The 24,447-nt window shown below is 46.2% G+C and overlaps 1 protein-coding gene across 3 annotated transcripts in view; it reads left to right on the top strand.

Annotated features, from left to right (window-relative positions):
* The first annotated feature begins 8,246 nt into the window (after positions 1-8,246).
* TBC1D31 (TBC1 domain family member 31) overlaps positions 8,247-24,447 on the top strand; it is a 58,563-nt gene continuing 42,362 nt past the window's right edge. For all 3 annotated transcript variants that reach the window (XM_055126945.1, XM_055126944.1, XM_055126943.1), the window contains exons 1-4: positions 8,247-8,445; positions 12,097-12,243; positions 15,808-15,923; positions 18,071-18,249. In XM_055126945.1, the coding sequence (XP_054982920.1) occupies positions 8,369-8,445; positions 12,097-12,243; positions 15,808-15,923; positions 18,071-18,249 (519 nt within the window). In that variant the 5' untranslated portion in view covers positions 8,247-8,368. The remainder of the gene's footprint in view (positions 8,446-12,096; positions 12,244-15,807; positions 15,924-18,070; positions 18,250-24,447) is intronic.

Genomic DNA, 24,447 nt, shown 5'->3' with positions numbered 1-24,447 from the left:
ATAGTCTTCGAAAGTGCAGCTGAAATCTTCCCAGGATCTTCTCAGGTGACTAAGATGCACAAAGAAGAAAAGGGAGACTCCCTTCTCAAGACTGCTCCCTCTCTCCTCCCCACTTCCTATGTCACCTGCAACAATTCTCTGCCCTTCAGCTCAGCCTCAGAGTTTGCCTTGACCCATAGGAAGAGGTGAGAGCAATGGCATGCCACCTCCAAGCCAGGGGTAATTGTATGTCTGGTCACAAGCACACTGCTGTCATTGCCATGAGAACATGCCTTAAGTGGCCCGTGGGAGGATGAGAGACACTTTGAACACAACTTCCCCTTTTGTCTCAGTGAGACAAGCCTACAAACTAAGGCCAGCAGACCACTCCCTCTGCCGCCCCCCCTCCCCCCCCACTTGTGAGCGAGCCCAGCCAAGATCAGTGGAGCAACCTGGCTAATGCCAAATGCCTGAGCAATAAATGATTTTTAGCAAAGTTCAGGAGCTTTGGTACTTCTTTTTTCACAACATTGTTGTAACTATCAATATTTGTAGACTGCAGCATTTAATTGCAGGGGTAAAAACATTTATAATTCCTTCCCCTCACCCTCCCTGAAAAGCAACCAAAACCTTTTTGGAACAATGGCTATTTCCTCAAGTCTGGGTCCCTGAGAGACCAAGACGAGCTCACACGCAGCCACAAGAATTGTCTGAAACTGTTGAGATTTTGAATTGTTAGTCAATATAGCGTAACTTGGTTTCATTGGATAGAATAAGATGTAGTTTATTTTAATTAATGTCTTAAAGATTATTAATGGCTCTCTATCTGTGAATACTCTTTGAGAGTTTGCATTAAAAATGTGAATAGGCTAGCACAGCGGGTAGGGCATTTGCCTTGCAAGCGGCTGACCCGGGTTCGATTCCCGGCATCCCATATGGTCCCCTGAGTACCGCCAGGGGTAATGCCTGAGTACAGAGCCAGGAGTAACCCCTGTATCGCTGGGTGTGACCCAAAAAGAAAAAAAAAGTGAATAGGGGGCTGGAATGATAGCACAGCAGGTAGGGCATTTGCCTTGCACCTGGCCGACCCAGTTTCAATTCCCAGCACCCCATAGGGTCCCCTGAGCATGGCTAGGAGTAATTCCTGAATGCAAAGCCAGGAGTAACCCCCTATGCATCGCTGAGTGTGACCCAAAAGGCCAAATAAAGAAAGAAAAATGTGAATAGGCTTTTAAGTTGTTTTGAGTTATCATGCTAGTTTAATTTGCTTGCTCCTCTCAACTGGCCTAGGTTTGGGGGTGTTATAAAGCTGGCTGCTAAGGAACTAGGGAAGAGAAGAATTGCCCTTCTTTACTTTCTCAATATCTTGGATTTCCCAGACAGAAAGGATGCTCAGATGTTAATCCAAATATTCACTAAATTCCCTCTAACAGAGTAGGCAAAGTTGAAGTTCTCTTTTCAGATGATTTATTATTACAACAAAAAGAAAGGCATCCTTAAGTGGTAAATATGGGATAGTTGCAAAGGTAGCAAGAGAAGACTTTGCAGTCTGAGGAAATGGCTTTTTTAAAAAAAGATGGATGGAGCACACGTTTGGCATGCAGGAGGCCCTGAGTTTCATCCCCGGCCCACAGGCCCCCTACACACTGCCAGACTCCCAGTACGACTCAAAAACAAAACAGAAAAGATAAAGGACTTTGCAAAGAGAAAACCAAAATCTCTTGGACATATAATTTTCTATTACTATGACAATATATTTGAAATACAAACAAGGAAGGAAATCTTTTGTGAGCTGGTAAAGAAATATAATAAAGATATCTCAGATATTACATTAAAATCATAATCCATTGGCTGGTGAAAATGCATCAATAAGCTGCTATTCATCAACATTAATATTCTCTTCTTACAGAGCACATGGTTAGATGATAAGAAAAAGAAACAAGTCACAGATGGGGAGGATATATAATATCCATAATATGTAAAGAATCCCGTCACTCAGTGAGAGATGTAGAGGTGAAGTGTCTGCACATACTAAACCACTCGGTCCAACACTCCAGTAAGCATGGGACTCAAGGCACGACAATTAAACTTCATTTATTCATTTATTTTGCTTTTTGTGTCACGCCCAGAGATGCTCATGCTCAGGGATTGCTCTGCACTCAGGAATTACTCCTGGTGGTGCTCAGGGGACCATATGGGATGCCAGGGATCAAACACGAGTCTGCCACGTGCAAGGGCAGACCCTACCTGCTGTACTATCACTCTGGCCCAATAATTAAACTTTAAAATGTAACAATAATCTAGTAATTAGGTTGTGGGGTGGGAGGGAATCTGAAGTAAGTGATGGAGGGAAGTGATGTGAGTGGAGATGGGAATATTGTATGCTTGAAAACCCATTGTATACACCACTTAAATCATGCTGTCTAAATAAAAGAACAAAAACAGATTAAAAAAGAATTTAAAAATTAAAACCAAACAAAAATTAGCAACCCAGTTAAAAACTGGGTAGAAGATTCAAAGAGATACTTTACCAAGGATATATGTAGAAGGCAAACATTTGCGAGAGAAGACACTAAAAATTGTCATTCCAAAAAGAGAAAAAGAAAATGTCCCCAGGAGGTACCACAATATTCCTAGAGTTCAGATTCCTCATGGATGCAGCACACCTGAAATGTTCCTTGTTTTGTAAGAAAGTAGGAAAAGGCACAATTACTGTGAAAAAATCTGGCAGTTTCTTAAAAAGTCAAACCTACACCTACCATATGGCCCAGCAATTCTACTTCTAGGAATTTACCCAAGAGAAATAAAAACATATGTTCATACAAAGACTTATGCAGGAATCTTCTTAATCCCCTTCTTTGTCATATCCATGAACTGGAAACAACCCAGATGTTCACCAGCAGGTAAGTGGGTAAATAAAATATGACATTACAATACATGGAACACTACTCAGCAATAAAGGCAGAACTACAGATCCACCCAATAACATAGTTGACTCTCAGAGTACTATACTGAATGAGAGGAGCCGAGCTATAAAATGTTTTAAATACTCATTTTTAGAAATTTTTAGAAAATATCATCTGATCAAATTGACACAAAGCATAATGGTTCCTTATGGGCCAAGTGGGAATAAAAAGAGATACAAAGAACTTGGGGGAAGGTAACTTTATTTTTTAATTTTATTTTATTGAATCACAGTGAGACAGTTACAAGCTTTCATGCTTGAGTTACAATCACACAATGATCAAACACCTATCCCTCACCAGAGCACATTCCCCACCACCAAGGTCCCCAGTATACCTCCCTTCCTACCCTCCCCCTGCCTCCATGGCAGACAATTTCTCCCATACTCTTTCTCTACTTTTAAACATTATGGTTTGCAATACAGATACTGAGAGGTCATCATGTTTGGTCCTTTATCTACTTTCAGCACACATCTCTCATCCTGACTGATCCCTCCAACCATAATTTTCTTTGTGATCAAGTCTCTATTCCAGCTGCCTTCTCCCCCCACTCATGAGGCAGGCTTCCAACTATGGAGCAATGGAAGGTAACTTTTAAAGATGATGGATGTGTACATTATCTTGATTATGGTGATGGTTTCCCAGGTTTCATATGTCAACACCAATACAATTATTCACCTTAAATTAGTACAATTTATTGAATATCATTTATATATCATTAAAACAGAAATAATATGTTTCAGATACAGCAATAATAATAATAATAATAATAACGTGAAATGATTTAGGAAGGAATTAGCAGTCTACTAACTTGGGTTAAAATTATAATGGGGAGAGGTAGGAATATACAGCACAGGTAAGCTTTTGACCTGCACACGACCAACCTGGGTTCAATCTCCAGCACCATATAGTCCAGAGCTATGCAAGGAATGATCTAGTGTGGGGCAAATGCCCCTCCTTGAAAAGGAAAGAAAAGCAAAGCTGAAGAGATAGTACAGTGAGTGCTTGCACAGAGCTAGGAGTAATCCCTGAGCATCGAAGGGTATGGTCCAAAAACAACAAAACAAAACAAAACAAAACAATTCCTATAATGGGAATAGAGAGTTAGATAGGGGTTAAGGTGCTTGCTTTGTATGCAACCAGCTCCAGTTTGACTCCTGGCAAGGGCCTAGAAAGATATATCAAAAGGCTGGGTGCATATTTTGCATGCACGAGCACTGGAAATTACAGAAAAACATCTCTCCCATTGTCATCCTTACCTTCAGATTTGGTGCAACTAAATTTGGTGTATTCAATATGCCAAAAACAGTAACAACAAGTCTCACGATGGAGATGTTGCTTGAGAAAATTGATGAACAAATCGATGAACAGTGCTACAGTGCTAAATCTGAAGATAAGTAGATAAAGTCAAAGGGAATCTGTAACAGAGAAACCTTCCCATGTGTCTGAAATTGTATAGGAGACTCACATGGGCTAGAACAAACAATAGAATCGGATCTTCAAGCAAAATCAATCTAGACAGGTTATTTTTTTTTGTTCAGGTGCCACACCTGCCGATGCTCAGGAGTTACTCCTGACAGTGCTTGGAGACCATATGGGATGTCAAGGATTGAACCTGGGTTGCCGCATGCAAGGAAAGTGTCCTACCAGCTGTACTATCTCTCGGGGGCCGATCCAGACAGGTTAAACCAGAGTTGTTGAGAAATTCATTTAGCTCTTTGTCTGATACTAATAAAAACATTGTTTGGTGGGGCCAAAGAGATAGTACAGCAGGTAGAGCACATGCCTTGCACACGACTGTCCTGGGTTAAATTCCTGGCAATACATATGTTCCCCTGAGCACTGCCAGGAGTAAGCCCTGAGCACAGCTGATTGTAGGCCAAAACGATCCCACCACCACCACCACACTCCCCACTACCCCCCTCCCCCAAAAAAACCCAACAGTTTAGTTATTTGTGTGAGATTAAAATGTGAGAACTGTGTTCTGAGGTAGCTGTTCATAAACTTACCATCCTGTTTTATGAATAATAATGAAAGCACCCATACACACCCATACATAGTTTATTACCCCCTCAAATCCAATGAATAAAAATGAAGGGCACAGTTGTTTCCTCTGCAACGATTATATTAAGTGTCTGGTGTGGAGGGCGAAGCGTTAATATACTGGGTAAGGTGTTTGCCTTGCATAGAACTCACCCAGGTTTAATCCCCAGCATCCCATATGGGCCTCTGAGCACTGCCAGGGGTGATTCCTGAGTGCAAGCCAGGAATAACTCCTGAGTACCACTAGATACCTGAGGTGCTCCCGTTCCCCTCTCATGCATCACCAATGGGGAGCAGAGATCCTCTACCTGCTTCCCCCAATCTCTGGCGACCCAGGGGTCACACTCATAAGCTACCTCCTGCCCGAGCCAGATAATCTCCTCATCAGCCACCCTCCAGAATTCACGGCTGCTTCTCCCGGAAGGGAGTATAAAATGAGGCCCCCAAAACCATGCCACCAGACTCCGCGCCAGGCTGTTTTCACTCAGGGCTCCCCAGAGAGGGGCAGGTGAGAGCCCTCCTGGCCCCAAGGGACTCAGCCCCTGCAGCTGACCTCCACTACCCAACCGCCATCATACTCCAGGCCGCTTTCCACATGCTCAGGCCAAGCCTCACACATGAGTGAACATATTCCTGGACCACACGGCCACAAAGCAGCTGTGTAACATATCACCATAAAGGGAAATATATATATATATATATATATATATATATATATATATATATACCTCTCGGAGAGTCTGGCAAGCTACCAAGAGTATCTCGCCTGCATGGAAGAGCCTGGCAAGCTCCCCGTAGCGTATTCGATATGCCAAATACAGTAACAATAACAGTCTCATTCCCCTGGCCCTGAAAAGAGCCTCCAATCCTTGGGAAAGATGAGTATGGAGAGGCTGCTAAAATCTTAGGGCTGGGATGAATGGAGACATTACTGGTGCCCGCTAAAGTGAATCAATGAACAACAGGATGACAGTGATATAGTGATCACCAGATATGGCCCCAAAACAAAACAAAAGTTTCTGGTCTGTAGAGTCAACCCTTAGTAAGACTATACATTTTTTAAAAATCTACATTATCAAATTTTTTGAGAGTTTTGCTTTTCTGATAACTGAAATTTTCAAATGTCATGACCATATAAATTTCATTTAATGCCATTTTTTAGTTGCAATGAAAGAGGGAACCAGAAATGAAAAAAAATCTAAAATTACAGCTATCTATTAACTCACTTTTCTTATTGGCAAAATGAGGATAACAGTCATATCCAACAAAGCAAGGATAATAGATATACCCACCCAAAATATATGTTCACATCCTAGTCTCCAGAACCTGGGAATATCAATGTCAATTTTTTGAGAGGAAAGGGCCTTTGCAAGTGTAATGAAGGATTTTGAGATGAAGTCATCCTGCAATACCCAGAGAACCAACAAATTAAGTGCAAGTGTTCTAGTAAGAAAAAATAGGTTTGAATCAGACAATGAGGAGAAAGGAGAGGTAAAGATGGAGGCAGAAAATGGGATTCTGTGATCTTAAAACCATCATCCACCAGAAGGTAGAAAGAGACAAAAGAGGGCTGGTCTCCCTCCAGCCCGGAGACCAGCCCTGCTGATGCCTTGACTTGAAACACTGGGTTCCAGAACTATGAGATCATAAATTTCTGTTGTGTTCATCCAGTTTATGGTCATTTATTACTGTAGCACTGTAGCACTGTCATCCCGTTGTAGATCAATTTGCTGGAGCAGGCACCAGTAACATCTCCGTTGTGAGACTTGTTGTTACTGTTTTTGGCATATTGAATATCCCATGGGGAACTTGCCAGGCTCTGCCATGCGGGCGGGATATTCTCCGTAGCTTGCCAGGTTCTCCATGAGAGACAGAGGAATCGAACCAGGTCAGCCGAGTGCAAGGCAAACACCCAACCAACACAGCATGTCACAGAGCACTTAGAATGGGACTAACACTATCACAATTCCTGTAGGTTAAATGCTTGAATTCATTGTTTAAAGTGTGTGTGCGTGTGTGTGTCTGTATGTGTGTCTCTGTGTCTGTGTTTGTCTGTGTCTCTGTGCCTGTATGTGTGTCTCTCTCCATGTGAGTGAGTGAGTGCGTGTGTATGTGGGGGCAGGGGGGGCGCGCCTGCGCGTGCGCATGCTCCCCTGGGCATTGAACCTAGGGCCACACACAGGCAAGATAAATGTTCTGCCGTGGAGCTACCTCCTGGCCCTATGTGACTTAAGCACTTAGAGAAATGCTTGATATTTATAGAAGTGCTGAGTGGATTTTAATTTTTTTTAAAAGAAATCTCTAAAATATGTTTAATTTTGCTTTCTTTTCTCTTCCCCTCTTCCTCCTCCTCCCCTCCCACCCCCAATGCTCAGGGGTTAGTCCTGGCTCTACACTCAGGAATCATTCCTGGCAGGTTGGTCAGGCAAGGCAAGTACCTTACCCGCTGTACCATCTCTGGCTCTCCTTTCTTTCTTCTTTTGTGTATGTGAGGGGCACACCCTGAGATGCCCAGGGCTTATTCCTCTCTCTGCTTAGGGGACCACATTCAGTGACTGGAATCCAGAGGAGTCCTGGGCATTCAGTGCAAGCCCCTCAGTTCTTGCACTATCTCTCTGATTCCAGATTTATTTCCTTTTCTTTTCTTTTTTGTGGTGCAAGGATTGAACCCAGGGTGTCCCATGCGAGGTAAGTTCACTCCCGAGCTAAGTCCCCGGCCCTACAACTGGGTGTTGACATTATTGATTTTCTGGTCCGTGGTAGGTAGACTAGATACTGTAGTATTAGAGCCCCACGTTAGATTATAGAGCTGAAAACATAATTATGACGGCATCGAACCATTCTATAAAAAGGAATTCTTCCATTTTCGATCCATTGACATTTTGTTTCTATATTAGACGTCTTCACGATTTCTTTCTGCATTTAGAGAGAGCATCTTAGACGGGGAAAATACATTTCCACCCAGGAGAAACTTCTAAGTCCTGGGATTCAAAAATCCCCTTCTGGGCGCCTCCAGCTGCGGAATTCGCAAACTAATTCTCGCCGGCCCCCTCTTTCCCCTCCGCCCCCCCCTCCCCCCTTCCACCTGCAGAAAACTACGATTCCCGGGAGGTTTCGGTCCCGGGCCCCCGGAGGGGGCGGGGCCTCCGCTGGTAGTTGGGCGAGTCCATTGAGCAGGAGAGGAGGGGCGGATGGGCGGGGCTTGCGCGGGAACCCGTCCCCTCATTGGGTGGAGCAGGAAGCCGGGAGTCCGGTTGGTCCCGCCCGCAGGACCGTGCCGCGGGGAGGGCGCTCAAATTTCCCGGGCCCGGCGCCGGCTGGCTGCTGGGAAGGCGGCGGGGCGGTTGCGCGCCGGTCCCGCGGCGGTCCCGCGGCCGTCCGACATGCAGAGCACAGAGCTGGGCAACAAGGAGAGCGGCAAGATATGGCACCGCAAGCCGTCCCCGGCCTCTCGGGACGGGTAAAGGCCGCGGCGGGAGGGCTTGGGGAGACCCCGTGTGGACCGGGCGTGACTCTGGAGGGGCTTTTGGGGAGGGGGGTGGTCTAGAATCCGGGTCCGGGAGGAGTGCAGGGAAACGGGTGCTCTCAGATTTTGACGGTTCGGGATCCCCGAGCTTCGTGGCCTCCAGATGTAGGCAGCGGAAGGCTCGTGGTGCCCCAGATGCCACATCTGCAGAGGTCCTAGACCTGAGTGGGGGGTCTGGTCCGAATGCGCCTGGAGCAAGCAGGAGGGGGGTCGGGGCTTGTCCCCAGATCTACTCTGCTGTCCCGAGGAGAAATTAGGCTTCTCTGCCTTGCGCTTCATAGCATCTCTGTAGTAAATGCTCTGTACGTATTTGTAAGCATGTTTAAGAACTCAAGCGAACCCTTGCAAATGTGTGGCCGTTGGTTACCCGCCCTGACACGGAGCATCCTTCCTCTGCCTTGAGGGCTGGCCGTGTGCCCGACGGCAGCGCACCCAAAACTTCGTGGAGCGCAGCGAGGAGGCGTGTTTGGAGGGCCCGGGTCGGGCTCCTCCAGGGCCTTGCTGAAGCTGCGTTTCCGTGCCGTGTTTTGTTTTGATACTCTGGTTTCTTTCAGGACAGTTGTAGATTCGGCAGAATTGAGAGAAGGCTTAGGAGCTACTCAGAGCCCGGCCCCTTGGCTTCATGCCTCGGCCAAGCGGTACATTTGTTGCAGTTTGCAGTTTGGCGAATCTAACATTAAGGAAACACATCATAATCACCCTGGCCCGCAGTTTGGCAGTAGAAACTGTTTCCTGTGTGGCGTGGGGCATCTGATGCTAGTGGACCAATGTAGAATGAAATGTACACACTGTTGTAGAATCGTGTTATGCATATCTTTATTCTCTCCCTCTCTTTTTTGTCTCCAGTTAGCTGCTAGCCTCACTCTCCTTATGACCTTGTTTTTTGTTTGTTTGTTTGTTTGGGGGGCACACCCGAACGTTCTCAGGGCTCACTCCTGGCTTTGCACTCGGGGATCACTTCTGGTAGCCCTTGAGACACCATATGGGGTGCTGGGGATCAAACCCAGGTCAGTAGAGTGCAAGGCAAGCGCCATAACCACTGTTAAGCACCTTAGACGCTTAACACTGGCCCTTCCCTCCCTGTGTGCCTTTAATGGAGGGCTTTGCCCCAAAGTGGCACCAACAGGTTCCAGTTGCTGAATTTGACCATCTTCATTGTTCCTAATTCTTGAGGATTCTGGACTCCACTTGGGTTCTTGTTTTGACCTACTAGTGCCTTTCTGCTGATCCTTTAGTTGCTTCGAAACAAACAAACAAAAATGCCAATGCTGTGTGCTTCAAGCTCATATGCATATCTCATATGTATATCTGCTCAGGTGTTGAGAGAAGCGAGGAGCACTAACCCTGGAGTCAGACTTTGTTGAAGTCGATGTCCTAAGCCAGTGATTTTAGATCAGTTTATAACTAAAATTGTGTGTGTGGGCAGGGAATGTGGCTCTAGCCCTACATGTGTGAGATCCTGGGTTCCTTCTCTAGCACCATAAACAATAAGCAATAGGAGCTGGAGTGATAGCACAGTGGGTAGGGCATTTGCCTTGCACGCGGCTGACCTGGGCGAACCCAGCACCCCATATGGTCCCCCAAGCACCGCCAGGAATAATAAGAGCCAGGAGGAACCCCTGTGCATCACCCGGTGTGACCCAAAAAGAAAAAAAATAACGATAAGCAATAATAAATAAAGAAAATTATACCCACTCAGAAAGGTTGTCTGAGGGCCTTACAAAGACCCTGGAAAAGTATCAAGTGTGTTCTGCCAGTTTAGTTAACATTTGATTCTTTTGTTATTTTAAAGACTAAGAAACTCTTGTCTAGCTGTCTGTGAGCTATTGAGAGGTATCTTTGTTTTGCTTTGCTTTGAGGGATCCACCCTTTGGTGCTCGGGGATTGCTTCTGGCTGTTCTTGGGAGTCCAAGAGTTCTGAGGATTGAACTCAAGCTTCCTGCAGGCAAAATATACACGCCAGCCTCCCGAGGCAGTTGTTTTATGGATTTTTTTCTTTTTGGTTTGGGGGCCACCCCTGGTGGTACTCAGGATTTACTCCTGGCTCATTGCTCAGGGATTCCCTCCCAAGGATTTAGGGGAAAAATACAGAGCCTGGGATTAAGCCCAGGTTAGTCAGGTACAAGCCATGCAACTCACTCCTTACACCATTTCTCCCTTCCTCAAAGCTGCTATTTTAAACATTTGTGATTTTGTTTTGTTGTATTTTTGTGGACTGGAGTGATAGCACAGCAAGTAAGGCGTTTGCCTTGCACACGCCAACCCGGGTTTGATTCCTCCGTCCCTCTCAGAGAGCCCGGCAAGTTACCGAGAGTATCCCGCCTGAATGGCAGAGCCTGGCAAGCTACCCGTGGCGTATTCGCACAGTAACAATAAGTCTCACAATGGAAATGTTACTGGTGCCCGCTCGAGCAAATTGATGAACACTGGATGACTGCTATAGTGTTTTTGTCGGCGGCTTATGTCACACTCAGCTATGCATTGGCCGTTCTCCTGGCTCTATACTCAGGGGTCACTTCTGGTGGTGCTTGAGGGACATTATCTGTTAGACCCCTAGGGATCTAACCAGGATCAGCTACATGCAGAGCCAGCTCCTGAACCTCTGTACTACGTCTCTGGCCCCAAATAGTTGTGATTTTTATGAAAAATCCTGATGGCAGAATATTGCTATTGTGATTTATAGATGGCAGAACTATAATCAGTTTTATTAGTGCCTATCTTGTGTCTTGTTTTGAACAACGATCGTGTGATTTTGTTAACTGAGCATCTAGTGTCATAGAAAAAAAAATAAAAGAAAAAGCTGTTTTGAGTTTAGTTACTAGGAACATTTTGATGTTACTTGTCATTTTTATACATAAATTTTCTTCCTTCCCACTTGGCGGGATGTCATTTTATAACAGCCAGGTAGTTGTTATGGCAGGAAAAAAAAACCAAAGCCTTTTATTCAGGACTATCACAGTAGGGGAAGGGATCTTAGTAAAGATGGGTTTGGGGCGAGAGAGAGAGAGAGAGAGAGAGAGAGAGAGAGAGAGAGAGAGAGCAGCTGGAGCATTTGTTTTTCATGCAGTGACCCGGGTTCAGTCTTTCAGACTTCATGCCTGAGCACCGCTGGATACGCTGAAACAAACAAGGAATTGGCTTCATTCTGAGTCACTGTCACTGTCACCCCGTTGATCAATGATTTGCTCGTATACTGTGGATATATAAGGAATTTATAGCCATGGAACTACTTGGCGGGCTGGGGGTGGGGTGGGGGTGTCAGCGGCTAGAAACTTGCCAAGAGGAAATGTCTGGACAGGCCAGGAAGAAAGCAGGGCATACAGGCGAGAGTTTTGCATATGGCGAACCCCAGTTCAATCTCCAGCACTCTAGATGGTCCCCTGAGCACTGACCAAGAGCAGCTCCTAAGCGCAGAGCCAGGAATGAACGGTTGCTACTCGGACGGTGAAGAGCAATCTGGGCTGTTTCGGGAAGTCACTGTAGGGTGGGATCCAGGGAAGATTCGGGGCAGGAGGAGCGGGAAGGGGAGGGCGGCAGAAACGTCAAGGCAGTTTGTGTTCTGAACGTTTGTCTTTCTCTTGACAGAATTATAGTGAACATTGTTCACAACACTACTGATTACCTTCCCAGAGTTCTGAGATTTTTGAATGTGGCTTTTGATAGCTCGGGAGATCGTTTCATTGCTGGCGACCATCAAGGCAATATCTATGTTTTTGACCTGTATGGAAACAGGTAAGCGAGCACTTCTGTTACTTACATGGTCACTGACTATGCGATTAAGTCACTTACTTTCTTAATACCTGCTCTTTGTTAATCACTCGGGAATATTTATTAAGTTCTTCTTCTATTTCAGGTGCCTTGTAAAAAACACTAATAGGAAGGAGGCCCTCTTTGAAACCAGTGGCAAATGAACAATTTGATTTTTTTAAAAAAAAAACAACTTGGAGCTGGAGTGAGAGTACAGCAGGGAGGGCATTTGCCTTGCATGGCCAGCCCAGGTTCAATTTCCAGCATCCCATAGGTTCCCCGGAGCACCGCCGGGAGTAATTCCTGAGTTCAGAACCAGGAGTAAGCCCTGAGCATCACTGACTGTGACCCCAAAAGCAAAACAAAAACAAAATATTCCCCCCAACTCCCCATGCAATTGGAGGGACTAGGAGATAGTCTAGTTGTTGGGACCTGTGCCCAGCAAGCTCCCTCCCCAGGTTTAATCCCTGTCCCCACATGGCCTCCTGATTGTCGCCGAGTATTGTCCCGGAGGTACCCAAGCCTTGCAGGGTACCCACATAATCCCTGGCATTGCATCCTCAGTCCTAGCATCAAATCACCAGCCTGGTTGGCCAAAATAAATAAACCAACTGGAAAGGATAGAAAGACATGGTTAGGGGCAGGAGAGAGAGAGAGAGCACAGGGGTTAAAGCACTTTCCTTCATGTGGCTGACTCCGATTTAAATCCTTGCCACCTTCTGTGGCTTCCCCATGCACCAGTAGGAATGATCCCTGAGCATAGGGCCAGGAGTCAGCCCTAAGCATAGGGCCAGGAGTTAGCCCTGAGCACCACCGGCTCCCAAAATAATATGGTTATATGTTTTTGAAAACTAACCTGAATTAAAATTTAAAGAGAATTTAAGCTCAGGGTTGATTTAGCCCTGTAATAACTTGCTTTCCTTTAAATATTAATGCATTGCTAACTTGCCACTTCATAGCCAGAACTTCTTTTGGCAGTTTCAAACGAACCCATTTCCCTTTGTCCAGTACTGTCACATATACTATCTGTTGTTCTCTCTTCCCTTTCCCCTCCTCTTCCTTGGCTGAGCAATGTAGGCCAAAGGCAGTTAGTTAAGTGGGTCTGATCAGGGGAGCCGTCGTGCAGGGGGTGGGAGGGGGGTGCTCAGGGAACTCTGTTGGCCAGCCTGGAAGTCAGCTGGTATCTGCATGGGAGAGGAGGTTGTCATGGGAAAGATGGGGTCATAGTGGGGTTGATCCATTAAGTAAATACACTGAGGGTAGCATGGGCCGGCTTCTCCCTGTTGGAAAGGAGAGTTACAAACAGCAAGAAAGATTGAACTCTGGTACTGGGCTGGAATTGTCTATTTCCAGTGAGAACTCCTGGTTTGGGATAAAGAAATAGACGAATGGGCATAAAATCAAACAGGTATAGGACCTGGGAGAAACAATGTCCTAGCAACAATATGAATGGCCAGTTTTTGTTTTCTGTTTGCTCCAGTTTTTTTTTTTTTTTTTTTTTTGATGGGGGGAGGCACAGCTGGCAATGCACATGGCTTACCTATACCTGTGCTCAGGGATGCACGTGTGCTACTAGAGACGGAACCTGGGTCGACCGAATGCAAGGCACATACTGGACTGTCTCTCTGTACCCCAGTTGTTGTCTTTCTGAATTCCTCTCTGCCCCAACAAATCAGGGATTCTTGCAGAAATGGTGAGCTTCAGGAGGAAAGGAGTGAGTGAGCAAGAAAGGCCTGGAACATTTCATAGCCAGAAATAAGAATTTGATGACTGCAGTGATGGGAGAAGGGGTCAGAGAGATAGCACAGCAGGTGGGGTGTTTGCCTTGCATGTGGCCGACCCAGGTTTGATCCCCAACATTCTATATGATTCCCCAAGTACCATCAGGAGTAACCCTGAATGCAGAGCCGGGAGTAAGACCTACGCACCACTGGGTGTGGCCCAAGAACAAACAAAAAATTCAGGTATGTCAGTTGAAGCAGCTCCCCCCAGCCCTCGTGGAAACGATTTGACTGTTACAGTAAATAATGACCACAATGAGTCATAACCCTTTTGATAAAGCAGAAATGAATCCTCGATTCATGCTACAATCAGCAAATAGCTTAAGGAGCATGGATATTTACATGGGAACAGAAGTACCTCCTTGGAAAAATACTTAATTAGCACAGGAAAAGGAGTAATTTTATTGGGAGGGGGCCTGGCAAGGCCCACTTGAATCAAGCGGTGAGAGTGAATACAGCCACTGGGGAGGCAAGGAAGAATGTGTGTGCCCCGCGGGGTGAGGTGCGGTGAAAGGAACACTGTGTCTTCTGTGGGGCTCTAACCCAGCATGGTAACCTGGGCCAGCCGTGCAAGTATCCGCCCCAGAAGGGTATTGTCAAGACAAAGACCAGTCTGTTCTCTTCACAGGGGTCAAGATTGTGAATAGTTGGGGCCAGGGAGATGGAGGATAAAGGGCGAGGAAGAAGAGAGGGAGGAGGAGGAGGGAGCAGACGCCCCCACCCCCTGGTCTCCCCCAGCTCCTGAACCACTGGTCCAAGTGCATTGCATGCTGGTCTGAGCAGAGGAGGAGGAAGGACAGGGGGGAGGTGGCCTCCCGAGCACCAGCTGTGTAGTTCCCACCCCCCCACCCAGCCCCCAGGAGGCCTGTGAGGGCCGGAGGATGCTGCACTGTTAGGGTCCTGCAGTGCCGGGGACTACCCCGACCGTCCCTGCTCTCCCCCAGCCATCCCCACCCCCAATGCTACTCGGCGGGTGGCTTCCGGCACACGCCTGGCGGTGTTGGCAGCCTCCGTTGCTGCTCCTGGGGTCGGGGAGACCACATGGTGCTGGGATAGAACCAGGGTTGGCTGCATGCAGGGTGTGTGACTCGTCTTCCCCGCCCCCCCTCTCACTCTCCCAAGGTGCTTCTTAGAAAATTGCAAAATCATGCTCACAGCCTAAGTTCTGTTTCTTTCTGTGGTGGGGGGAGGCAGTAGGGGGCTACACCAGCCATGTTCAGGGGTGACTCCTGGCGCTGCATTCAGGAATCACGCATGGCCATGCTCAGGGAAAGCGCCAGGGTTTGAACCCAGGTCGGCCACATGCAAGGCAAGTGCCCTACCTGCTGTAGTATCGCTCCAGCCCTCTGAGTTTCCGTAATTTCAGTGTGTTTGAAACAGTATGACTCTGCTCTGCTTAAAAGCTTAGGGCACGGGGGCCAGAGTGATAGTACAGCCGGTAGGGTTCTTGACTTGCACACTGCTGACCCGGGTTTAATCCACGGTATCTCATATGCTCTCCCCATCCCCCCAGCCCTACCAGAACTAATTCCTGAGTGCAGAACCAGGAATAACCACTGAACATCACTGGGTATGACCCCAAAAAGCAAAAAAAAAAAAAAGGCTCCTGGTAGGTTTCATTCTATGTAAATAAACTCAACTCTGTTGCATGGCAAATGGTATGCTGGGTTTGGCTCATTGTTTTGGGGTTGTTTCCTTTATTGCCAGGGTAAAATCTATGACTATTGGGAGGATTCCTGTTATTAATGTAGTGATCTCTTATTGGTAGGTTTAATCTTGTCCAGCGAACAGCCCAAGCTTGCACAGCCCTGGCCTTTAATCTTCATCGAAAGTCTGAATTCCTGGTGGCATTGGCTGATTATTCTGTCAAGTGTTTTGATACAGGTAAGAAGTCCTCCTCAGTATCGTCTATTTATCAGAGGGACCAAGTTTCCAGCCTGCCTTCTTTGTGTATACTTCATTTTCTGGAAAGTATCTGACCCCCTGGATTGGTTCATGGATCGTTTTCTTATCATAGTAAAAAAAACTCTATAACACGTTTAAAAATGAACACACGGGCCAGGGAGAGAGACGTCCACAAGCAGGGTGCAAACTGTCCATGCAGGAGGCCCGAGCTCGGCCCGGCACCATCCGGGCCCCTGAGCACCAAGCCTGGAGGAGCCATATAGCACTGCCAGGATGGCGCAGAACCTACTCCCTCAGGTAAGTGAATAAGTGAGATTAGTATAATATTCTGTCTTTCAGTCTTGCATTACAAGCAGTCATTTAACCGATTGCCTATGGATGAACTTTAAACTACTTCCAGTGTTTGGCTTCGCACACACTGCCATCTGAAAAGTCCTCAAACCCCAAAGTCTCGGGGTTTAAGAGATGGTACAGGGGCAGCGCCCGACTTAGCTGTGGTCGCTGGCACGGAGTGTGGTCTCAGCAGCACCAGGCACGTGTCCTGAATATAGACCCAGGAGTCAGTTCTGAGCACTGTCGGGTGTATCCCAAATCCCCTCCCCCAACACCCCTCCCAGAAGAAAAAGTGAAGAGGAAATAAAAAGTATTTAAAATTTTACTACTGTGGGGGCTGGAGCCATATCACAGCAGGTAGGGCGTTTTCCTTGCACACAGCTGACCCGGGTTCAATTCCCAGGATCCCGTATGGTCCTCTGAGCACCGCCAGGAGTAATTCCTGAGTGCAGAGCCAGGAGTTACCCTTGTGCATCTCCAGGTGTCACCCAAAAAGCAAAATAAATAAATAAATAAATAAAATTTTACTACTGTTGTAAATACGACCATTTTGAATATTTTCCCCTGCCACTTGATTTTATCTGTTTGAGATACACGAACACATTCTGTGCACCTCAGAATTATTCTTAAAAATCAAATGCATGATTTCTTCCTACATGTTGAATCAGTTTCTCCTCATATGTTTTTGGTTTTGTTGTTGTTGTTGGGTTTTCTGTTTGTTTTGTTGTACAGCCTGATATACTCAGAGCTTACTTCTGGCTCTGCTCAGACATCACTCCTGGTGGCACTCCGGGGACTGTATGCAGTGCTGGGGATCAAACCCAGGTCGACTGCATGGAAGAGAAGTACCTTAATCCCTGCACTGCACTCTCTCTCTAACTCATTTTTTGTTTTTGGTTCGATAGGGGCACCATCTTTTTACCAGCTAAATTACAACTGCCGGAGCTTTCTTTTCTATTTTTTTTTAACTAAATAATATTTTTCAATTTTCTCCTCACACTTTATATAAACTGTGGTTTACAAAGTTGTTCATGATGATTTGTTACAGGCATTCGATATTCCAACACAAATCTCATCACCATGATACCTTTCCTCGAACCACTCGGGTCTTAACTCTTCTTTTATTGCAACGTGTTTTGTATATTAAGTCTTCTGGTTTTCCTTCAACGTAGCGTTTGAATTTGTTCCTTCCTCTGTTGTCTCTTTCTTAGCTTAAAGATAAGAAGCTCTGTGTCTCCTGCCTGGCTTATTCCAGTAACCAGCAAACTGGTCTTCTCGCCCATTCCCTTTCCCCTTTCCAATATTATCAGGTGTCATCACTGCACTCATTTCCTAAGAAACAGACCTGCTTCGCTGGGCTTGGCCAGGGAACCGTTTCTCACAAGCACGGCTCTGAGCCATGCCCTTGACCTCCTCTCCTCAGACCTTGATGACAGACATCACTAGCATGTCCCAGAGTGCACTTGTTCAATTAGCTGGGCTTCCATTTATTATTATTTTTAATATTTTAATTTAAAAACCGTTTTGTTTTGTTTTGTTTGAGGGTCATACCCGGCAATGCTCAGGGGTTCCTCCTGGCTCTGCATTCAGGAATCACTCCTGGCGATACACAGAGGGGACCTTATGGGGTGCCAGGGGAGGCCCCCTGCAAAGCAAACGCCCTACCTGCTGTACTATCGCTCTGGCTCCAGCTTTCAGTTCTCAAAGATGCTTATGGTATTACCATCAGTTGACTCACTTCTTGGGCAAACACCGACGGTGTTACACTAGAGTAACGGTCTTCCTTCTTCCAGTCACGAAGGAGCTGGTTAGCTGGATGCGAGGGCATGAGTCCTCAGTTTTCTCCATCTCCGTGCACGCCTCGGGGCGCTACGCCATCACCACTTCCTCCGACACGGCCCAGCTCTGGGACTTGGACACCTTTCAGAGAAAGCGGAAACTGAATATCCTCCAGTCTGTGGGCATACAGAAGGTCAGTGAGGGGCCCATCCCGTCTTGTTTTGGTTTGCTTTGCTTTGGGGTCACGCCCGGAGGGCTCCCAGCTGACTCCCGTCTCTGAGCTCAGGGGTCCCTCCTGGAGCTACTGAGGGGATCATACGGGATGCTGGGGATCGGAGCCAGGTGGGCGTCGTGCAAGGCAAGCTCCTCCCCAGAGTACTAACACTCTGGCTTCCACATCCTGTCTCCCGTACCCCTCGGCTGGTTTTTTGGTCAGCAGGATTTATAGGTAATGCAAGAGCAGTGATTCACACGGTTCCCCCAGGACTGTGTTCTCATAACTCAGCAGCAGGCTAAGTCACGCGTCTCTGGGAGGGAGGACGTTGCCTGTGGCTATAAGTCTCATCTGCGCTTTTTAAAAAAAGTGACTGTGATGGCTCTGTAATTTCACTTCCCACATGGTGATAGTCTTTGTTTTTATCCCCTCCACCTTTGTTCTGAAAATTTTCAAACATATAAGACTGTTGTAAGAATTACCCAGCACTGGGGCTGGAGGGTAGTACAGGAGTTAAGGCGCTTCGCTGTCTGCAGCCTTACCCCTAAGGGAGCGTAGTCGGTGTGATGCGAAAACAAACAGAATTTCCCAGTGACATTTCTCAGTGAAGGACCGGAGTGATAGTACAGCAGGTAGGGTGCTTGCCTTGCCAGTTCAGTCCCTGGCACCCTGTATGGTCCCCTGAGCACTACCAGTACTAATCCCTGAGCACTACCAGTAGTAATCCCTGAGCACTACCAGTAGTAATCCCTGAGCACAGAGCCTGGCGTAAGCCTTAAGCCTGGCCGGGTATGGCCCCAAACCTTCCACCTCTTCCTCTCCAAAAAATTTTCAGGTGAGTATGTGTACTCCCACCCTCTCTACACTTTACAAATAGCATCATGCCATACGATCCTTTACTTACATGTAGCTGTACTATATTCTGGGATCTGTCTGTTTACCCTTTGCTTTCATCTTCCTGGTTTGGTTTTTCACTATAAATCGGAGGTATCAGTATAATTCCTACAAATAGTTAACCCTGCCTTTAGTAGATGACTTGAGGATTCTGTATTTTCCAGGTAAAAATTCCATGTAATAGAGCAAATTATAAGTATTCATATGTTAGGTTTTTGACAAATATATATGTATATCTTGTAACCAGTGAAGACTGATCATTATCCACACTCCCCCAGTTCTGTTGCCAGGAAAATGCTCCTGCCATATTTTTTCACTGCAGATTAGGTTTTTGTTCTTTCGGTTGTTTGGTTTTTGTCTTTTGGGCCAAACTCAGAGGTGCCTGGGGACTATGTGATTGAGCTCCCATATGCAGTGCCTGCACTCTAGTCCTTGAATTCTCACGTAGATTAGTTTTTTCTGTTTTGAAACATCACACGACTAGAGCTAGTCAGAAAGGGGTAGCACTGTAGCACTGTCGTCCTGTTGTTCGTCGATTTGCTCGAGTGGGCCCCAGTAACATCTTCACCGTGAGATTTGTTACTGGTGGTTTTATTTTTCTTCACTTTTATTTTTTTTTTGCTTTTTGGGTCACACCTGGCGATGCACAGGGGTCACTCCTGGCTCTGCACTCAGGACTCACCCCTGGTGGTGCTCAGGGGACCATATGGGATGCTGGGAATCGAACCCAGGTCAGCCACGTGCAAGGCAAACGCCCTACCCGCTGTGCTATCACTCCAGCCCCCAATTTTTTCTTCATTTTTTGGGTCATACCTGGTGATGCTCAGGGGTTACTCCTGGCGGTGCTCAGGGAACCATATAGAATGCTGGGAATCAAACCCGGGTCGGCCACATGCAAGGCAAATGCCCTACCCTCTGTGCTATTGCTCCAGCCCTGTTGTTACTGTTTTTGGCATATTGAATACACCACGGGTAGCTTGCCAGGCTCTGCTGTGCGGGCGGAATACTCTCGGTAAAGGTGTGTGGAAGGTATTTTTTGTTTTTACTTTAGCTTGGTGTTTCCTCACAGTGAACTGTACCCCTGCCGGAAGGGGTGGAGAGCACTGAGACAATCCAGGGGGTGGTAGCCACAGATGCAGTTGGGGAGGGGGGGGCGCTTTCTGTTCGTGCACTCAAAGAAGGCAGATTCCTGGGGTGGAGGGTTGTTTTATTCACTCCTTTGAAAGGGAATGGTAGATAATATGAGTTTGGGAAGCTCTGATGTAACGCTTTTGAGATTCATCCACGTTGCTTCCTGTGTCAGTGGTCCCGTCCTCTTACAAATGATTTAGTTTCCGTTGTGTACATAGATCAGCTTTTCTAAAAAAATCCATTTCTTTTGCTTTTAAGACTCAATTTTTTTCCCCATTTAGTTTCTAAATATTATTTTCATGTGCGCGTGTGTCTCCCATGTGAGCATTTATTTTGCTTCAGGTAATGTTGTGCGTGCAGTATTGCTGCTAATTTCTTGGTTATTAACATTAACAGCTAGCATGGCACGTCAACCCAAAATTTATTGTGTAGTCTCCATGGAAATCCAGAAGTTCTTTAGTTTGCCTTTAATAATTAAAAGATAAAAGTTGTGGCCAGCTTATTCACCAGGGCTTTCAGACAAATGTCTTAGTCGTTCCTTTCTTCTTTAATTGCTTTAATACTTAAATTGAATTTAAATCCCAAAGAGAGCACTGGGAATTGAACCCTCGGTGGAAACAAAGTTATGAAATGACACAAAAACTCCCTGTTCTTTTTATCATGAAATGAAAATTAGTATGCAGTAGATTGTTGCCAGTTCTAACATTGCCAGTCATTTAGACATTTCACTTTTTAAAAACAGGCCTCTAAGACTCAGGGAGATCGCTCAAAGGCCCATTGTGCGTGATTTGTATGCCTGGGTATCAGACTCAGACACCATACCGTGCCAGGCACCACCAGAATTGACCCCCCCACACCAACCCCATCAAGCTGAGTATGACCAGTATAGGATATGGCCCAAAGAGACAAGAAAGAAAATATCGAAAAGCAAGGAGCTCCAGATGTTAGTGATATAGGAGTATACATTTATTTGTGGAAAGCATGCATAGTATGAAATATGCATATAAATATATTTCAAAATATTGATAAGTTACTGGCAAACTTTTTTTTTCTTTTTGTTTTTGGGCCACACCCAGAGATGCTCGGGTGTTACTCCTGGCTCTGTCTTCAGGAATCACTCCTGGTGGGCTCAGGGGACCATAAGGGATGCTGGGGATTGAACCCCAGTCAGCTGCGTGCAAGACATAATGCCTTACAGAATGCCTCTCCAGGCCCTCCCCTTCTAAAGAAAGGAAATATTGGGGCTGGAGTGATAGTACAGCGGGTAGGGTATTTGCTTTACACACGGCCGACCCGGGTTTGATTCCCAGCATCCCAAATGATCCTCTGAGCACCACCAGGGGTAATTCCTGAGTGCAGAGCCAGGAGTGACCCCTGTGCATCGCCGGATGTGACCCCCCAAAAAAAATCCAGGAGTGGGGGCTCCTAAGCAGTGCTGAGGGCACGTGGGAGCCAGTAGCAGCGGTCATTCTCAGCCGAGTGGGCCTGACAGTTCAGTGCTGGGCCCTGGGAACTCAGTTGTCGCACCCGGGCCAGCATTGTGCAAGGCACGCGCCCCCATGCTGTCTCTTAAGGCCTCACTTCTTCATCTTTTGTTGAAGTTCAAAGGTAGGAAATTTTGTTTGATAGTGGCGTATTGGATATGCCAAAGACAGATAACAATAAGTCTCACAATGAGAGACGTTACTGGTGCCCGCTCGAACAAATCGATGAGCAATGGGATGACAGTGACAGACAATGACAGGGACTTGGGAATAAATCCTGAATTTCTGGTTGCTGCGGTTGTACGTATCGTAGAGAAAGTTTGTGATGATAGCAGAAAACATTTACTGAAGGGTTATGACTGAGCTTATATTTAGTCTCTGCAAGGGGCAGGGTGGAGGGAAGCAGGGAGCTCATTAAATTTCTGCAGAATTGTACGTTTGTCCTTACGTTGCTCTTCCCTGATGTGCTTCACAAAGTCTGCAGTGAGCTCCTCAGTCTTTGGAAACAGTTCCTGTTCCTCTCAAAAATAAATGAAAGGGTCCAGGGAGCTACTACAGCGGGTACGGTGCTTGCCTTGCACACGGCCAATCCAGGTTCAAGCCCTGGCACCCCGCCTGGTCCCCTGCATCCTACCAGGAGAGATCCCTGAGCACAGAGCCAGCAGTGAGTCCTGAGCACTGCTGGGTGTGGCCCCCAAAATAAAATAAATAAATAGAAACAACAATAAAACTTAAATGAATAAAGATCAAAAAAACGAATCGGAAAGCCTAGGATTTTCATATTGTGTGAGGAAAAGTTGCGGCCCCATCCTGTACTGAACCCTTCAGAATGTGTATTTTGTTAGTGTTTTTCAAGCTTTCCCTTTGCTTTTGATGGTTGTGAAGAGACGGCGCTATCTAAATAATGACATGATTCATTTGGAACAATTTTATAATCATTAAAACCTGGCAATTAAAATCACAAATCTAGTAATGAATAATCATGTAGGCCATAATCCATCACAGCTCTTCCCCTAAAATAGCAGTTGATGCTCATTAACTTTTAAGCTTTTGCTTCTCCCAGTAGGAATAAACATTATTACTTTTCTGGAAAAATATTGCTAATTATAAAAAAGAAAATTTAACTCACTTCTTTTGACATTGGTTCTGAAACAATGTTTTATGCATTCATTGTGGATTATAATATATTCACGGCAAGTTCTTCCTATTATACCTTCATATTGTGCATCTTCCTAACAATGCCTGTTGACGGATCTGCGGGAGACTGTCCTTGACAAAGTGAGCCAAGGACAAAGTGGTGCTGGGTAGGGCTAGAGCATCGGCAGTATGATGTAACTGAGTTAGCATTTTCTTTCTCTTTCTCTCTCTCTCCTTTCTTTTCTTTCTCTCTCCCTCTGTCCCTCCCTTCCCCCCGCCCCCTTTCTTTCTCTTTTCTTTCTTTTTTCCTTTCCTTTCTTTCTTTCTTGCTCTCTCTCTCCCTCTCTCTCCCCTCCACTCTCTCTTTCCCATCCCTATCCCCCTCTCCCTTTGTCCTTGTCTCTGTCTCTCTCTCCCTCTCTCTCGTTTTTGGCCAAACTGGGCTGTGCTGTGCTCAGGTCTTACTCTTGCCTCTGCCTGCACTCAGGGATCACTCTTGGCAGGGGTTGGGGGACCATATGGATGCCAGGGATCAAACCTGAGTCAGCTGCATAAAAGACAAAGCCCCACCCGCTGTATTGCCACACCAGCCCCCATCAGCGTTTTCAAAGGGACTTCTCCAGTGGGACTTTAGACCACCCGGGGATACAGTCATTGCCCCGTGACTGGGCTGGTCTGTGCCAGGGAGCGTATCTTCAGGCCTTCCTTCAGCCCTTTGAGCCGTCTCTCTGTCCTGAACTAGCTTTTTTTTTTTTTTATTGACCTTAATTCTGAGTCTATTATTTTCGTTAAGCAGTATAGTGCTTCATAGTGCTTTTGTATGTCTGTCTAGGCTTATTTTAGCACTACGTGCTATTGAAAATAGATTTGCTTTCAGATGTATGTGAGAAAAATATTTGCACCAGTGGCCGCAGTTATAATTCAAGCTATGCTTTACAAACCCCTGACTTAAAAAAAAAAATTAACTCTAGGAAACATGGTTAAATGGTGTTAATGTTTTTCCCTGAACATTATAGGATTAACTGTTGAAATTGTTTTTGTTTGTTTGTTTGTTTATTTGGAAGCCATATCACCGTGGTGCTCAGAACTCACTCCCAGCCATTTTGGGGGAAAATGGGATTCCAGGGAGCAAACCCTGGTCTTCTGTAGGCAAAGGATGTCTTTGAGCCTGTTGAGCGTGCTCTCTCTCTCTCTCTTTCTCTCTCTCTCTCTCTCTCTCCCTGCCCCCCTCTCTTTCTGTCTCTCTCTTGTTGTCTCTGTCTCTGTGTCTCTGTCTCTCTCTCTCTCTTCTCTCTGTCCCCTAGTCTCTCCTAGAATTGTCTTTGTATTATACGTATATGTTAGGGCAGATAACTAATAGGACACAAATTAGATGCAATATTTCAGAAGTGGGGAGGGATCTAGCTTAAAGGGCTGGAGCATCGAGGAGGCCTGTGTTCAATTCTAGCCCCAGATGGCCCCCACCCCACAAGCAGTCACTAAGCACCACCTGGTGTGGCCCCAAAACACAACAAAAAAGACCAGGGCCGGA

Source organism: Sorex araneus, chromosome 2, assembly GCF_027595985.1.
Source record: "Sorex araneus isolate mSorAra2 chromosome 2, mSorAra2.pri, whole genome shotgun sequence".
NCBI classification, from domain to species: domain Eukaryota; kingdom Metazoa; phylum Chordata; class Mammalia; order Eulipotyphla; family Soricidae; genus Sorex; species Sorex araneus.
The sequence above is the reverse complement of the archived record's forward strand: the minus strand, read 5'-3'. Positions and strand labels throughout refer to the sequence as shown.